This window comes from Cherax quadricarinatus, chromosome 14 (genome assembly GCF_038502225.1).
Source record: "Cherax quadricarinatus isolate ZL_2023a chromosome 14, ASM3850222v1, whole genome shotgun sequence".
NCBI classification, from domain to species: domain Eukaryota; kingdom Metazoa; phylum Arthropoda; class Malacostraca; order Decapoda; family Parastacidae; genus Cherax; species Cherax quadricarinatus.
Window position 1 is genome coordinate 44,904,122 of NC_091305.1, and position 19,156 is coordinate 44,923,277.

The 19,156-nt window shown below is 42.9% G+C and overlaps 1 protein-coding gene across 1 annotated transcript in view; it reads right to left on the reverse strand.

Annotated features, from left to right (window-relative positions):
* Nucleotides 1–499: 499 nt before the first annotated feature.
* Nucleotides 500–19,156, reverse strand: part of LOC128698411 (lachesin-like) — a 258,942-nt gene continuing 240,285 nt past the window's right edge. The window contains exons 8-9 of the mRNA XM_070085033.1: nt 5,809–6,056; nt 500–1,521 (exon numbers count right to left, since the gene is read on the reverse strand). Of these exons, the coding sequence (XP_069941134.1) occupies nt 1,292–1,521; nt 5,809–6,056 (478 nt within the window). The 3' untranslated portion in view covers nt 500–1,291. The remainder of the gene's footprint in view (nt 1,522–5,808; nt 6,057–19,156) is intronic.

Below are 19,156 nucleotides of genomic sequence, written 5' to 3' on the forward strand. Positions count from 1 at the left end.
GGAAAAATCCAGAAGGTCGTCAGAACAAGGCCGTGCAGATCGTGATGTTGAATATTTCTTGATGTGTAATTATATATATATATATATATATATATATATATATATATATATATATATATATATATATATATATATATATATATATATATATATATATATATATGCTTTCGTAGTCATATTGTTTTTTTCTGAATATGTATACAGACATACCGAAAAAAAATTATGGGTTATCAGCTTTTGTATGTTATGGATAGGAATAAATATGAAATTATATTATAATGTCTTCGGTGTAGTCCTTAACAATATTAATATAGATTAATAGAACAAAGCAAATGCACACATGCCTTATTCACAGGCCAGAAACGAGGCCCAGATATTAAATTGCATTTTGTAAACGTTACGTCTTTTATTCGTAGTTCATTGCATTTAGTAAAGTCTTGGCAGTTTTACACACAGTAATAATTTAGGAAATACCTTAAGAATACGTCGTAGGTTCGGGTTACATTATCTAACAAAACAGTATTTATACACAGTGTGAATGACGAACAACGAAAGCGGTTGAGGTCTCCGCTACTCACTAACAAAATAATGTTTATCTAGTAGGAATTCATGTGTGTTCTGAACTTTTTTTTCCAAGATGAGAAGCTCTTCTCCCTTGTCACTGCTGATCACTTACAATTAATTACTGTTCTCACTTTTCTATTCACTTTCTCTCGCTCTCACTACTCACATCCTCATTTTCCTCTTCACTCGTCACACCCCCATACCCCTCACATCTAAAGATACAGTCTTCCCTTCCTCCACTTTTCGTATCTCTGTGAGGAGTTAGTGGTTATCACTTTTTTTCCCACCTCTTGACTTGGGCTGGTCAGCGGGGTGATGATGCCAAGAATAAACAACTGGCAAACAGCAAGTAGCGTCGAATATCTCCAGTCACTGATTAGCGATGATTGTCTTGCTCACCTGATGAAGACATAGCGTGAAGAACACATTTGAAGCAAGAGCGAAACACGTCTTGCTGCGACACTCAAAGCCACTGAAGATATACTTCTCCGTACACACTCACACACACACGGAGTCTCATATTTCGGTATCTATTCGAGGATTTGAGGAATGCATGGAAATGTTAATGGGGTCACAGGCAGCCACAGCATTATATACAGCACATTTACCGAGGCAGTGACAGGAACTTTTAACAACATGCTTCTCTCACACATGGATAACTCAGAGACTATCGCTTAGCATATGTGTGATATTTATATATTTATATATCTAGTAGTTAAACGGCCATTCAGAACCAGTGAGCAATGAGAGGAATGAAGAAGACAAGGGCGAGGGTAGGAGCTGCCCCTGCAGCACCCCACGACAACACGTCGGGACGTCGCGATGGATTCCTCTGGCCCGCCTCCACGTCGTTGTAGTGGAGCATGTCCTTCCTCTTGCCCTTGTTGTGAGAGACGTGCGACGTGTCCACCGCAGTCTTGTACTTGTATTCGTCCTCATACTTGTTCTTATGAAGACCTGGATTAGAGAAAGAGGCGAGAAATGAATATAAGGACCTGGAGATAGATAGAGAGAGAGAGAGAGAGAGAGAGAGAGAGAGAGAGAGAGAGAGAGAGAGAGAGAGAGAGAGAGAGAGAGAGAGAGAGAGAGAGAGAGAGAGAGAGAGAGAGAGATAGAGAGAGAGAGAGAGAGAGAGAGAGAGAGAGAGAGAGAGAGAGGGAGAGAGAGAGAGAGAGAGAGAGAGAGAGAGAGAGAGAGAGAGAGAGAGAGAGAGAGAACACATTCCTCACCGGCAATATGTGACAAAGCCTACAGATCAGCCTTGGTTTGGCTTTCGTTGTAGAGAGGCTGCTACTGTTAAGTACAAAGCATGGCGAAGGTATAAGAGACATCCTACCACCTATAACAGGAACTTGCACATGCAAGCCTGTAGGCATATGGGTGATGTTCAAAAGTGGGCCATTGCTAAATGGGAGTTGGACACTAAAAGAAAGTTAGCATCAGGTAGGGTAGGCTCCAAAACCTGGTGGTCCCTGGTCAAGGACAGACAAGGTTATCTGCCTGATGAACTTATTCCACCTCTAAATCGACAGGATGGGACCACCTCTACTAGTAGTCAAGAGAAAGCTGACCTCTTTGCTGAACACTTTGCTACCAAAATGCAAGTTCCTGATCCAGCAAGGGACCCTCCTTGGCTAGCTGCAAGAACTGTGTCAAAACTGTCAGGGGTGACAATAAGGCAGGAGGAGGTGCATTTCCTTCTTAAATCACTTGACCAAGAAAAGGCTGTGGGCCCAGACAAGTTGAGCCCAAGATTGTTGAGAAGATGTGCAGACCAGCTAGCAGCACCTCTAACTCGCATCTTTCAACACTGCCTAGTACAGTGCAAATGGCCCTCTCCATGGAAAGAGGCAAATGTAGTCCCTGTTCACAAAAAGAAAAGCAGAGCAGAAATCAGCAACTACAGACCAGTGTCACTCCTGTCAATCACTGGTAAGATCCTTGAGACAATAATCTCAAGACAAATGACAGATTTTTTTGACTACCACTCACTACTTTGTGATCGTCAATATGGCTTCAGGAAAGGTTACTCTGCTGCTGATCTGTTGTTAAACCTCTCCACTAAGTGGCACCAGTCACTGGATGAATCCAAAGTCAGCTGTGTGGTAGCACTGGACATTGCTGGCGCTTTCGACCGGGTGTGGCACCAGGGCCTCTTAGCAAAACTTCAAGCACTGGGAATTGCAGGCTCTACGCTATGTCTCCTCAGTGATTACCTTCATGGTAGATCTCTAAGTGTAGTCCTCAATGGAACGGAATCAGCAAGACATCCTATTGGGGCAAGCGTTCCACAAGGAAGTGTGCTGGGTCCACTGTTATGGAATGTCTACTTCAACGACCTTCTTCATCTCATCCCAGAATCACATGCATATGCAGACGACTGTACACTGACATTCACTTATCCAAGAGAAGAAATGCCAGCTGCTCTAAGCTACATCAATCACCAGCTGAGAGCTATATCAGCTTGGGGAAATAGATGGCAAGTAACATTTGCACCTGAGAAAACGCAAATGATGATCGTCTCTAGGCACCATGATGGTAATGCTGGTGCAGTAGTAAGGATGAATGGGAGGATGTTGGCACCTGGAGAAGAAGTTGATATCCTTGGGGTGAAATTTGACTCCAAACTAACCATGAAGAACCATGTTGTAAATCTTGCAAACAAGGCAGCCAGGAAGCTTACAGCACTTCGCCGTATCTCGCATCTGCTTGACAGTAGGGGTTGCAAGATCCTGTACGAGGCACAAGTACGCTCACACCTTGAGTATGCTCCACTTTCTTGGTTTGCCTGTCCCCCCTCTCATCTGCGACTGCTTGACAGAGTAGAGAACAGAGCAAGACGTCTCATCTCTCGCCTGGACCCATCCTGGATGGATCTGTCATTTCAGCAGAGCCTTCAACATAGGAGGGATGTGGGTGGCCTTACTGTTATGTACAAGGCCAATATTGTCAAAATACCACACTTGGATCCACTTCGAGGACAGCGCGAAACAAGCTTTTATGCCACAAGACGGGCAGAAAGCAGCAACTTCACTCTGGCTGTACCCTTCTCCAGAACATCACTCCATCTGAGATCATACATACCCAGGATGACTCGAGTATGGAACACATTCGTACAGCATAATGATGTCAACGAGATAACGTCAGTTGATCAAATGAAAATGCTGGCCCACAGATGGCTCCAACTTCATCCTGTTCCCTACTTGTATGTCTCATAACAATAAAAATGCTTTCAAATGAGCTGATGTAGGTAACAGCTCTTAGCTTGTCAATAAAGTTAGGAATCCTTAACCTATAAATAGCTTGTCAATAAAGCTAGGGATCCTTAATTATTTAACCTTGTCAAACCATGTGTAAAAAAAAAAAAAAAAAAAAAAAAAAAAAAAAAAAAAAAAAAAAAAGAGAGAGAGAGAGAGAGGAGAGACCGGGATAATGATAGTAGAGTGAAGAAGGGGAGGAAGTGGCACTTCACTAGGGAAGGAAATCTTGTAGGATGAGATATTGTGAGAAAGATGGAAAGATCGAAATTTTGCGACGAATGAGGGGAAGAGATACTTGGGCTGAAACAATGTATGTAGGATGACCAAGGCTGTGTAAAACAGCATTGAACATTGGTGATGACAGTGCTGAAGTAATATACTGTGATAATAGTGGCTATTGACGAAATAGATGATGATAGTTGCTATTGACTGAATGGATGACGATGATGGTGACTGTTCGAGCAATTATTGACAACAGCAGCTAATATTTGTTGATTAGGAAATGCCCCGTCAAGGAAGGTGCCTTGATGCCAGTGAGGGATTCAGGAGCCAAGGAATTGTACCTATCGTTCCTTTCCTTATATTCCTTATATTGAACTTTAAGTTTATCGTTCTCTGCGCTCCAATAAAAATAATAATGGAGGGTTGAGAAATGGCTAAACTTACTAACGATAGTAACGAGAGAGAGCAGACTGGTCCCAGGCTGGGCCGTGGTGGTAGAAGAATCCTCGAAGCTGGTCATAGGTGTCTACCTATGACCAGATATGCACCTCTCCTTCCGACAGTATTTAAGTCTCCGCACTGTCGCTTGATCTTCAGATAGTTCCTGACTATGGAACTGAACTTCTCCAGGCCGAGGGACTGACAACCTCAAATTCTACGACTACAAGGGTGATGGACTGATTACATCGTCTTCACATCTCTACTGTTCCTGCCTACTTTCTGTATTCGACTGAAGAAGCCTACTGTGTAGGCGAAACGTTTCGGAATAAAGTTGTCTAACTGTTGCATATGTGTCTTACCTAACAACGTTGAAAACGATAAGGAGTGTATCACGAGTGAACATGTGATAAAGGGTGAAGGAGTGCAGAGTGTGAGGTCATCTTATCCTGCTTCATACGTAAGTAATCATGTCGACCCAGATTCATAAATATACATAAAAATTTAGTACAATTGAAAAGGCACCCATCGCTTATGAATTAGAATCTTAATTTGTAAACAGTGTATATGTCTGCGAAGTTTTATCTTGTCTTTTAATAACTTTAACTGACTAATTTTATATTTATTATATACGGCGTACGTTATTAACACATTTGAACTGTATTCAAACAACATAATAAGTGAAGACCGCCAGAAATTTATAATTTTTGCCGCTGAGGATCCTAACTGAAGACATCATGAATAGAGGCAGAAGACTAAGTATTATTGCTGAAATATTACACAAATCTCGTCGATTCACAACTGAAATACAAAATTTTAAAGGGAAACTAGACGACTTTCTGGTCAGTTCTGGATGACTCTCATCTTGATAATGGTTTAGAATTGACTAAAATATTTTCAGCTTTCTATATCCTCACTTGAACATTCATTGTGAATTATTCCAGTCAAGGAAGGTACTGTTGAAGGACGTGGAAGTGATAATTGTTAGAGAATCTCACTCTCAAAGATCACAACAATGTATCAATCACATCTGCTAGAAAAATGATAGGATGGATAATGAGAACCTTCAAAACTAAGGATGCCAAGCCCATGATGATTCTCTTCGAATGTGCTATTCTCCATTACATATTGCCATAATCTAATCCGAATTATTACATTCATAGAGAAACGATGAATTTGTTGGGATGATAAGGCACCTTTGGAGTGGAAGGTAATCAGATCTAAGGAAGGAGAGAGTAGCTCCCATTCCTTACATCAAGAGCCCTTCACGGGCATCAAGGTACTCACCTCCTGTGAAGATTTAAGGACCTCAGAGAATAGATACCTGAAGATTTTGCGCTGTGGTTGAGGGCGGTGGAGAGGGAGTCTCCGCCTGGCGGGCCCTTGGAGGTGGTGGGTCTGTTGGTGGCCGGAGGATCGATCTCGTAGGTTCTGATTTGACCCTCGGCCTGACTGATGGAGTTCCTCGCCACGCACGTGTACGTACCGATGTCAGCTGCCGTCACTTCTCGTATGATGAGAGACATATTGGAGTGGTAAGACTTCGTTGACTCCCCGACTTTGTATTTAAGTCTGTGAAAGTGCAGTGAGACTAAGTAATTATGGCCGTCACAGAATATGAAATTTTTAAAAAAATAACCATCCAACTACGACAAGGGCGACTTGAATGTATGTACCCGGCTATATTGCCAAGTAATAATAATAATAATAATAATAATAATAATGTAATTCATAATTCATATACATGTATTTGAGAAATTACTAACACACCAACCACTGTCGTGAAAAGGAATCGTTACAAGTTGCTCGTATTAGTTTCTGATCAGCCGGACTGTTGAGCATACACTGCACTGCTTGCGATTTTCACGAACAGCCTAACTGAGCAAGTTATCTACCAACATTCCTAATATAAGACCAGAGCGCGGGGACGACGACCAACGGAATCTAGGACATCCAAAAACTTGCTACAAAAGGACACCCAAAGCTCATAAACACTAGTTACCAAAAAAGAAACACTAAACATGCCTTCGAATTTTGTTTGTGGTCCAGAGGAAACACAGTGACCATAAACATTATTATAACAAGTGAAGGAACATAAGAACATAAGAAAGAAGGAACACTGCAACAGGCCTACTGGCCTATGTGAGACAGGTACAATTCTCCCACCGGCTTAAGCCAATGCCTTGACCTAGTGAGGCCAGACACGTCACTTAAGGGAGGAGCAGTGCATCCGACCTAGTAGCACAGGCTAGTCAGGTCCAACTCACAAGCACCCACACCCATTCAACGTTTTAGTATCTATAACTGTACTGGGGAGTTTGTTCCACTCATCCACAACTCTATTACCAAACCAGTGCTCTCCTATATCCTTCCTGAATCTGAATTTTTCCAGTTTAAAGCCATTGCTGCGAGTCCTGTCTGTTAGGTATTTTTAGCACACTATTTATATCCCCTTTAGTAATTCCTGTTATCCATTTATACACCTCAGTCATATCCCCCCTAATTCTACGCCTTTCTAGAGAGTGCAGATTCAGGTCCTCAGTCTATCCTCATAAGGAAGATTTCTGATACATGGGATCAACTTTGTCATCCTCCTGTGTACGTTTTCTAGTGCATTTATATCCATTCTGTAATACTACGACCAAAACTGTGCAGCATCAACAAAGAGAAAAAAAGGCCACAAATGAGATTTACGAATAAAAGCCGCGTTGTAAAACAATGAGAGAATATTTCTACATAAAGAGAAGGCGATTTGTCAATTGAAATCCAGGAAAATAATAAAGCTCTATAATCCCCATGAGAACTAATCTCATATTAAAGATGATAGTATCCTCACGCTGACGAGAAAGTTACATATGCAAGGCTAGGAATTTTTACTGAGTCTAAAGATTCCTAGTTATGTGCACATCTTACTCAGTTAAATACTGGGGATGGCAGAGCACAAGGATAATTCTGCATCTGCAGCCGCAAACACTGAAGGCGATAATCCAGGAGCAGAGTTCTGCTGCTGAAACTATAAACATTGAAGACGAGACTCCAGGAGCAGAGTTCTGCTGCTGAAACTATAAACATTGAAGACGAGACTTCAGGAGCAGAGTTCTGCTGCTGAAACTATAAACATTGAAGACGAGACTTCAGGAGCAGAGTTCTGCTGCTGAAACTATAAACATTGAAGAGGAGACTTCAGGAGCAGAGTTCTGCTGCTGAAACTATAAACATTGAAGACGAGACTCCAGGAGCAGAGTTCTGCTGCTGAAACTATAAACATTGAAGAGGAGACTCCAGGAGCAGAGTTCTGCTGCTGAAACTATAAACATTGAAGACGAGACTTCAGGAGCAGAGTTCTGCTGCTGAAACTATAAACATTGAAGAGGAGACTTCAGGAGCAGAGTTCTGCTGCTGAAACTATAAACATTGAAGACGAGACTCCAGGAGCAGAGTTCTGCTGCTGAAACTATAAACATTGAAGAGGAGACTTCAGAAGCAGAGTTCTGCTGCTGAACTTACAACATTGAAGACGAGACTCCAGGAGCAGAGTTCTGCTGCTGAAACTATAAACACTGAAGACGAGTCTCTAGGAGCAGAGTTCTGCTGCTGAAACTATAAACATTGAAGACGAGTCTTTAGGAGCAGAGTTCTGCTGCTGAAACTATAAAAATTGAAGACGAGTCTCTAGGAGCAGAGTTCTGCTGCTGAAACTATAAACATTGAAGACGAGTCTCTAGGAGCAGAATTCTGCTGCTGAACTTACAACATTGAAGACGAGTCTCTAGGAGCAGAGTTCTGCTGCTGAACTTACAACATTGAAGACGAGACTCCAGGAGCAGAGTTCTGCTGCTGAGCTTACAACATTGAAGACGAGACTCCAGGAGCAGAGTTCTGCTGCTGAACTTACAACATTAAAAACGAGACTCCAGGAGCAGAGTTCTGCTGCTGAACTTACAACATTCAAGACGAGACTCCAGGAGCAGAGTTCTGCTGCTGAACTTGCAACATTCAAGACGAGACTCCAGGAGCAGAGTTCTGCTGCTGAACTTACAACATTCAAGACGAGACTCCAGGAGCAGAGTTCTGCTGCTGAACTTACAACATTGAAGACGAGACTCTAGGAGCAGAGTTCTGCTGCTGAACTTACAACATTGAAGACGAGACTCCAGGAGCAGAGTTCTGCTGCTGAGCTTACAACATTGAAGACGAGACTCCAGGAGCAGAGTTCTGCTGCTGAACTTACAACATTAAAAACGAGACTCCAGGAGCAGAGTTCTGCTGCTGAACTTACAACATTCAAGACGAGACTCCAGGAGCAGAGTTCTGCTGCTGAACTTACAACATTCAAGACGAGACTCCAGGAGCAGAGTTCTGCTGCTGAACTTACAACATTCAAGACGAGACTCCAGGAGCAGAGTTCTGCTGCTGAACTTATAACATTAAAGACGAGACTCTAGGAGCAGAGTTCTGCTGCTGAACTTACAACATTGAAGACGAGACTCCAGGAGCAGAGTTCTGCTGCTGAACTTATAACATTGAAGACGAGACTCCAGGAGCAGAGTTCTGCTGCTGAACTTACAACATTGAAGACGAGACTCCAGGAGCAGAGTTCTGCTGCTGAACTTACAACATTGAAGACGAGACTCCAGGAGCAGAGTTCTGCTGCTGAAACTTACAACATTGAAGACGAGACTCCAGGAGCAGAGTTCTGCTGCTGAACTTACAACATTGAAGACGAGACTCCAGGAGCAGAGTTCTGCTGCTGAACTTATAACATTGAAGACGAGACTCCAGGAGCAGAGTTCTGCTGCTGAACTTACAACATTGAAGACGAGACTCCAGGAGCAGAGTTCTGCTGCTGAACTTACAACATTGAAGACGAGACTCCAGGAGCAGAGTTCTGCTGCTGAACTTACAACATTGAAGACGAGACTCCAGGAGCAGAGTTCTGCTGCTGAAACTTACAACACTGAAGACGAGACTCCAGGAGCAGAGTTCTGCTGCTGAAACTTACAACACTGAAGACGAGACTCCAGGGGCAGAGTTCTGCTGCTGAAACTTACAACATTGAAGACGAGACTCCAGGAGCAGAGTTCTGCTGCTGAACTTACAACATTGAAGACGAGACTCCAGGAGCAGAGTTCTGCTGCTGAACTTACAACATTGAAGACGAGACTCCAGGAGCAGAGTTCTGCTTCTGAACTTACAACATTGAAGACGAGACTCCAGGAGCAGAGTTCTGCTGCTGAACTTACAACATTGAAGACGAGACTCCAGGAGCAGAGTTCTGCTTCTGAACTTACAACATTGAAGACGAGACTCCAGGAGCAGAGTTCTGCTGCTGAACTTACAACATTGAAGACGAGACTCCAGGAGCAGAGTTCTGCTGCTGAACTTACAACATTGAAGACGAGACTCCAGGAGCAGAGTTCTGCTGCTGAACTTACAACACTGAAGACGAGACTCCAGGAGCAGAGTTCTGCTGCTAAACTTACAACATTGAAGACGAGACTCCAGGAGCAGAGTTCTGCTGCTGAACTTACAACATTGAAGACGAGACTCCAGGAGCAGAGTTCTGCTGCTGAACTTACAACACTGAAGACGAGACTCCAGGAGCAGAGTTCTGCTGCTGAACTTACAACATTGAAGACGAGACTCCAGGAGCAGAGTTCTGCTGCTGAACTTACAACATTGAAGACGAGACTCCAGGAGCAGAGTTCTGCTGCTACAACAACAAAGAGATGAGTAACTCTTGTGTATCACAAGTTTTATTTTACACTGACAAAATACAACTTGACCGCTGAATAAAAGAGTTTTTCCCACACTTGGGATCCTACATAAAACATCGCTCAAGTGAAGGAACTCTGTATTAAGAATCCTATAAGTGAAGGAACTCTATACGAGGCCTGCGTCAAGTGAAGGAAAGCTATATGAAGCCTCCGTCAAGTGATGGAAAGCTATATGAAGCCTCCGTCAAGTGATGGAAAGCTATATGAAGCCTCCGTCAAGTGATGGAAAACTATATGAAGCCTCCGTCAAGTGATGGAAAGCTATATGAAGCCTCCGTCAAGTGATGGAAAACTATATGAAGCCTCCGTCAAGTGAAGGACTTTATATAAAGCCTCCGTCAAGTGATAGAAAGCTATATGAAGCCTCCGTCAAGTGATGGAAAGCTATATGAAGCCTCCGTCAAGTGATGGAAAGCTATATGAAGCCTCCGTCAAGTGATGGAAAATTATATGAAACCTCCGTCAAGTGAAGGACTTTATATGAAGCCTCCGTCAAGTGATAGAAAGCTATATGAAGTCTCCGTCAAGTGAAGGACTTTATATGAAGCCTCCGTCAAGTGATAGAAAGCTGTATGAAGCCTCCGTCAAGTGATGGAAAGCTATATGAAGCCTCCGTCAAGTGATGGAAAGCTATATGAAGCCTCCGCCAAGTGAAGGACCTTATATGAAGCCTTCGTCAAGTAATGGAAAGCTATATGAAGCCTCCTTTAAGTGATGGAAAGCTATATGAAGCCTCCGTCAAGTGATGGAAAGCTATATGAAGCCTCCGTCAAGTAATGGAAAGCTATATGAAGCCTCCGTCAAGTAAAGGACCTTATATGAAGCCTCCGTCAAGTGATGGAAAGCTATATGAAGCCTCCTTTAAGTGATGGAAAGCTATATGAAGCCTCCTTTAAGTGATGGAAAGCTATGTGAAGCCTCCACCAAGTGACGGAAGTAGAAGATACATCCTTCATCCGAAGGATCTTTCTATGAAGCCTCCGTCAAGTGAAAGAAGTATATGATACATCCGTCAAGTGAAGGAACTCACTATGAAGAATAAAACAATCCTCACTGCAGAAATTCACAAGGAGATACATTCAACCAGATGTCTTCATCATCGTTCCAGTGAGTCAACTTGACAGACGATAGAACAACGATAATTACGAAACCCACACCGAACTACAATTAACTTTGTCTGAAACAAACTGGAAAGAATATCCCAGGGGCTGCAACCAGAGGCAGTAAACAAACGTATAAATCCTCGAGACTTACTGGGCATCAAAGGCAGGGCACAGAAAGGCTAACTTTTGCTAAGCTTAAATTAATCACACGATAACAATGCCAGAGTGCCGAGGCAGGTGACCCTGGTCACGTAAACTCCTGGAAATGTCCTCTGGTAAAAGATTAAAGTCTGCTCGACCTCGGCCACTTATATGGCCTTCCCTGACCCCCTCTTCTCCCCTCTCATCTCCTCCTCCTCCTCTTTCTTTTCCTCCTCTACATCACCTGATCATCATCCTCCTTATCCTTCTCTTCCTTCCTTTTCTTCTCCTTCTCCTACTCCTCCTCCTCCTCCTCCTCCTCCTCCTCCTCCTTATCCTCCTCCTCCTCCCTTTCTCCACCACCACCTCCTCCTCCTCCTCCTCCTTATCCTCCTCCTCCTCCCTTTCTCCTCCACCACCTCCTCCTCCTCCTCCTCCTCCTCCTCCTCCTCCTCCTTATCCTTCTCCTCCTCCCTTTCTCCACCACCACCTCCTCCTCCTCCTCCGTCTGGTTTAGCTTATTTTCAATTCCTGGTTTAGTTCTTGCTCGACACCTACTTCAATTCTCCCATATAACCTGGTTTATTTCAGTCTTAACACTTGGTTTAATTTCCCCCATTACCTCGGGCTTGGTTTACCTTTTCTCCTTAGAAGATTAATTTAGTTTCCTGTGAAGGTCTAGTTAAATGTAGCTTCAACATCTTGTTTAGTTTACCCTCAACATCTGGTTCAGTTTACTCTTCAACATCTGGTTTAGTTTACTCCCCAACATCTGGTTTAGTTTACTCCCCAACATCTGGTTTATTTACTCCTCAACATCTTGTTTAGTTTACTCCTCAATGCCTGGTTTAGTTTACCCTCAACGTCTGGTTTAGTTTACCTTCAACGTCTGGTTTAGTTTACCCTCAACATCTGGTTTAGTTTACCCTCAACGTCTGGTTTAGTTTACCCTCAACGTCTGGTTTAGTTTACCCTCAACGTCTGGTTTAGTTTACCCTCAACGTCTGGTTTAGTTTACCCTCAACGTCTGGTTTAGTTTACCCTCAACGTCTGGTTTAGTTTACCTTCAACGTCTGGTTTAGTTTACCCTCAACGTCTGGTTTAGTTTACCCTCAACGTCTGGTTTAGTTTACCCTCAACGTCTGGTTTAGTTTACCCTCAACATTTAGTAAAGCTTTCTTCCAAAACTTGATTTAATTTATCCTCGATTCCTGGTTTTGTTCTCTTTCAACACCTGGTTTAGTATCTCCTCAATTACTTGCCCTCAGTACCTGGTTTTCTCCACCTGGATATCTGGTTTAATTCACCCTCTCAGTCCTTGGTTTAGTCTCCCTTTAACGCCTGGTTTAGAATTATCTTCTGGTTTAGTTACCCGATAATACCGAGTTTAGTTTCCCCTCAGCACAAGACTAATATCACGTTCAGCACCTGGTTTAATCCCCCCTCAACACTTGGTTTATTTCTCCCCTCAATATCCTTTAATGTCCCCCATCAATACTTTTTTTTCGTTGTCCCTCAACGCCTGGTTTAGCTCCCCTCAATGCCTAGTTTAGCTCCCCTCAGTGCCTGGTTTAGTTTCGCTCAATGCCTGGTTTAGTTTCCCTCAACACCTGCTTTAATTTCCCTCAACGCCTGGTTTAATTTCCTTCAGCTGGCTTAGTCTCCCCTTTGAGATGTGGACTTGTTACCCCCCACCACCTAATTTAGTACCCACCACCTGGCTTACTTCTCTCTCCACCAGTGTAGACTAATGTAAACTTATATGCATTGATTTGACCTGCTTACAGGTGCCAGACTTACTGCTGACCTGCTTACAGGTGCCAGACTTACTGCTGTCCTGCTTACAGGTGCCAGACTTACTGCTGACCTGCTTACAGGTGCCAGACTTACTGCTGATCTGCTTACAGGTGCCAGACTTACTGTTGACCTGCTTACAGGTGCCAGACTTACTGCTGACCTGCTTACAGGTGCCAGACTTACTGCTGACCTGCTTATAGGTGCCAGACTTACTGCTGACCTGCTTACAGGTGCCAGACTTACTGTTGACCTGCTACAGGTGCCAGACATACTGCTGACCTGCTACAGGTGCCAGACATACTGCTGACCTGCTACAGGTGCCAGACATACTGCTGACCTGCTACAGGTGCCAGACTTACTGCTGACCTGCTACAGGTGCCAGACTTACTGCTGACCTGTAAACAAAATCAGCAAAACTTGAGCGTTTTCCATAATTACAGAATTTCTGACACGGGTACAGTAATTCTGACTTACTGGAAATTGAGTGAATGTCTTATCATGTAATCAACATAGGTACCTGATGGTACATGATGTAGGGATTTTCTCATCCAAGATCTGGACGAGGATTCTTAAAACACCTAATTACTTGAACCACTAAGTCTATACTATAGTATTTATGGACACTAATTTCAGATATATTGTTAGCCTTCTACGTGGCGATAATAAGGCCAGCTGCCAAAGGATGCTGAATGACTGCCCTGAGTACCTGGGATTTAGAACTCTAGACTTGACATTGTTGGAGGTTTAAAATGGTGAGGCAATGGCTGTACCCTATGCTATTTATGCCTATATTCCTAGTCTAACTCAACTGTCTATGCTATAATTTTAGGCTAGGTGCTACCTTAATAATACCTTATAATTAAGGTTTAAGTTAGAGGCTTGGTAACACAGCTGCTCCAAGAAAATTGGTTAGTTGAGTAGATCAATGGTTCAGAGAACCGACACGTTGATAAATTAGACACATGTGCAACTCTTGGGTAACTTTATTGAGGAAACGTTTCGCCACACAGTGGTTTCATCAGTCCATATAAAGGAGAATGGTGAAGAACAGGAGGAGACTGAGGTAATCAGTCCCTCAACCTTGAGTCGATGTGGTCAGTCCATCAATCTTAAATAGAATACAGCATATGTGCAGAGAAGTAGCTTATATACCGTAGGCAGGAGAGGTGCAGCAGTCGTAGGTGGTGTCACATTTGTTCAATGTGGAAGTAGGTTGTGCCCAAGGGTTAGGCAAACGAAGAGTTCCCAAGTATTAAGATCCCAAGAAGTTGCAGTGTCTGACAGGATTGTAGGTTGTGTTGTGGAGACCCTGAGGACTTTCTCCTCTTCCGAAACACTCCCTCCCCCCCCCTCACTTGTGACCATTCCCACGTCTTGGACAGAAAATCGCTAGTTTTTCCACACTTGGGGACGGGAGGGAAAGCTGTTTGACCTGGTCAAACTTAATCACTGTCCATGATCTCCTTAATAATGTCTGTAGCCACCACTGCTGCCTGACATCTGTCTTGTAAGTCTGTCGCTAGAGGCTCCTGAGGGGTCATGGTTTCCTTAACAGGACCGTAGAATTCTTGAGGGACTAGTCTGTCTATAGTCTATAGTAATAGGGTTGAGAGACATCCTGTAGTTCCCCCGGATTGGGATGTCTGTCTTCCCTCCAGGTAGTCAGGGTGTGAACAACCCCTTTACTTGAGAATTCAGCTGTGTTGCCCGTACCATCCACATTTGGGTGTGTGGCCAGTACCTTCCCTAGGTGCCATCAGAATCTTGAATCTTTATCATCAGTTATCACTATGTTATCGAGTTGTAGAAACGTTTTATCACTCGGCCCCATAGAAACGTTCTCTAAATATTGTAAGCTAGTCTTTATTCCAGACCATTCTCCAAGTCTTCAGTGACACCATTAAGATCTTGGTAAGATTCAGGGTAGGTAGGATCTTCCAAGACACCATCATCTCTTATAGGAAGTACTGGCTAAAGCCGACGTCTGCAGATTTAAATGAGATGGATTCAACACTTCTATGTTGTCTTGGTCATCACTGATTTATGTCAGATGTCGGATAATTCTCTTCTTAACTTCAGTCACCACTATCCTGAACTCTTCTAAATCGATACATTTACGATGTAAAGTGTTGTCAGGCATCGCTTCACGACGCTGATAACCCTGTCATAAAATTCTTGCAAGGGAAGTAAGGGAGCTATTTGCTTCCGGAACAGTGTCACTGATGCAACATCTGTTGGACCTCTGCTTGTTCTAATATCTGTTGGAGATAAGCTGCACCATTGATAAAGTTCGGATCGCTGTCTGAAATCTGCAGCCTTAGACATGACCTAATGGCTGCAAATCTGAAAAAAATTAACGAGGATTTCAGTAGTCATATCAATGGCAATCTCTAAGTGTACTACTTCAGTAGTAGTGCAGGTCAACAGACACTCATAAACTATTATGGGGACACTGTCTTGTGTTTTAGTCAGAATATTAGGCCCAGTATATTCAACCACTGTCACCTCAAATAGGGCAACATGCCGCACCCTGCCGGCAGGGTATGGTGGCGGCCCAGGATACCGGCAGGGTCGCCCGTCTACATAGCGGCAGGTAACACAGTATTTCGAGTGTTTATGCACAATCTTCCTTGCGGTATCCAGTAGTACTCGGATATGACAGTGTCATGGCCTAATCAACAATTATCTTAGTCAACCAATGATCCTTAGGTATCACTAAAAGATGTACAGTATGTTATGATAGAAAGGAAATTTGAATTCTTCCACTGCATCTTATAATGTTCTCAGAGTTCAGAGTCTAGAGCCTGGATTAAGTGCGGTTTCTTTGAGAACTTGTTTCCAGTTTCTAGATATTCATAGTCAGCTGAGAAGACTTCCCTTTGCTCTTGAACTACCCAGTGTCAGAGGTTCAGAGAACTCATACTTCACCTTTTTTATCTTCGGGAACTTGAAGACAAGAGATGTCACTCTCAGGAGCATCTCCATCGAAGAGTTCCTAGTCCCATCAGTAGCTAACTTAGGGACGCCAAGAAAACTGTTTATGTCATGATTTTTTTGTGACTTGTCACCTTCATTTGACGACAAGCTGGGCCCATGGAACCATAACTCTTTAGCTAGGTATTAATTGAAGGGAACCCGACGAGATAACATATCAGAAGAGATAATGAAATATCTTCCTAATCTCAGCCACACGATTTTGCACATCAACTAGCATACTCTTATCATTCCTTAACCACTGAAGAACTGCCTCATTGTCACTTTCAGGTAGGCTGAAGTGGCTCAGTACCTTATGGAAATAAACTGCTAATTTAGTATCCACATCAAGTGCCGTTACTTCTAGTTGCTGAACTGTCTTGGGCATCAAGGGCGCTACTCTAGCCTTGGGGGCGGGTAACAGACTCGAGGATGACAAACATTGTCACTGATATGGCATCGTGCCATACCATGGATGTGTCTCAGACCTACCTGCCTGAGAAACATTATTTAGTGGAATAGTTTAAACTGTACGGTAATGTCGCTCCAAGCTCGACACATTTTTATGGAAGAGCTTTCTTCTCGCTCTTGTTGCAGTCTCCAAGCCTCCTGGGTAAATCTCTTCTCGCTCTTGTTGCAGTCTCCACGCCTCCTGGGTAATTCTCGTCTCCACTCCTGGATAACTTCTGTCTTCACACCTGGTTTAGTATTCCACCCTTTATGGTGACCGGGGGTAACCAGTCGCAGTGGATCAAGCATCGGGACACCTTACACAGTAACAACGCTTAATGAGGTCACTGCTGGGTTTGAAGTTCATTTCCTCGCGGTTTAAGGCGTCTTCGTTGGTATGCCATACCAGCCCAAGCATATTATTATTACTACCAGGAATGCCAACGTCAAGATAATACAATTTATGGCTGCCTTTAACGTGGCTGAATTCGTATTGCAGCTTCTGAGTGGAATGTGATGTTAGTCATTTCCTTATCTGTCTCCTCATAAATCATGCTTTGTGGTCACGATCTCTTGAAGGTCATTTACACTGAAAATCTTATTCAAGACATCTTTAAGAAGACTTGATAATTTCATCAAATAAGTGCTCATTATGTCTTCAAGTAGCAAGGGCCAAGAAATAACAGAAAAACAACACTGACAGGTAACGACTGGTTTTAACGGGAATCTCTTGGATAATAGGGATTTTCTGGGAACAGGAAGATAGTATAATCCCTGTCAACCTCTTATAATCCCATTCTCGGGAAAGCTTTCGAGATTTTAGCTTTGTAGGTATCAGGGTTCGGGCCAAACTAAGACATTGCTCAGCTTCTCAGTCAGGAAATGTCCTGTCATCAGGCAGGCATTAAGAGTAATACTTGTCTCATGACAAGCATTAAGACAAGCAATCATTAAAGCTACAACTCTACATGACTCGTAAAGGAGTGGATTCAGAATCCTTAACTCAGTGTTGACTTATCATTGATTACTCCCTCAATGAAGCTGCTCCCGTATGATCGTGTCATACACCCTCAGGAGCTCTGGGCTCTTCCCTAGCTCATGAAACTGAGCTTTCATATGGCAGAAAGCCATGCGATAATTAGTGGGTAAATGTGGTTTATTTAACTTCCATGGTAACCTGACCCAGTACTGTCTGTCCTGGTACTCGACACTGTCGACGTATGTCTCGGTCTCCTCACTCAGACTTGGCTTGTCGACATCGATCCCTATATTATCCAGGTTCCCTAACTTATCCATTCAGCATATCATAATTACGCAATTTCTAACACGGGTAAAGGTAATTCTAACTAACATGGGGACTGCTATATGCAGAGCCTACTTATGCTGCGAAGATCATCATGGGCACCTCATGGTATATGGATGTAGGGATTCAATCATCCAGCGTCTGTAAAGGGATTCCTACAGAGGCTGGATGAGCTACTGAGTCTATACTATTGAATTAAAGGACACCACAATTACTTCTGGATTAATCATGGGCCTTATATTTCTACATGGGGATACGTAGCCGGCAACCAGGGGATGGTGAGTGTCTGGGATTCAAACCTCTAGTCCTGATACTGTTGTCATATGGAGATCTACAATGGTAAGACAAGGGCTATATTTCATGATATTTACACATATATTCCTAGTGTGACCTAACTGTCTAAAGCTTACTTTAAAACACTTCGTCCGTCCCTCACTTGTAACGATTCCCACATCTAGGATGGTAAAGCTCTAGCTTTTCCACATAGGGAGAAAAATAGCGTGGAAGAGCTACTGATACCTTTCATCGAATGAGCCTGAACTAAATGGAAATGGAAACCATCTTTTCCTCAGGAGGCCCAGTGGTCAAACAGACTTTTAATTATGCAGTGTAAACAGAGAAAAATCACAGTCAACTGGATTCGAAACCACGTCTGGGCAGTGGCGTAGCTCCCCAAGTGGCGCTCTAGACCACCCAGCCACAAGAAATTAAGTAGCCTGGTTACAAGTCAGTGTATACAAAAATTCCAGTACAGTATATTGAAAAGAAATTGTTTCTTGGATTATGATATCGCATAAAGTATTGAAGCAGAGTGAGAAGAGTAGTGAAGTGTGGGTCAGTATTAAACCTTAACCTCGCCCGCCAACCCGGAGTCAGGTGAACAACAGCCACAAGTTGAGAGGTATCTCTAGTGCCTCGAGACTAAGTCTCTCTAATATCTCAGTAAATTTACATATCAGTTCAAGGGATATTAGTGTCATAAAAAAAAAATCAACGAAAAAGGCAACACAATTCATTAGTTTTAGTTTATGCATATATATATATATATATATATATATATATATATATATATATATATATATATATATATATATATATATATATATATATATATATATATATATATAT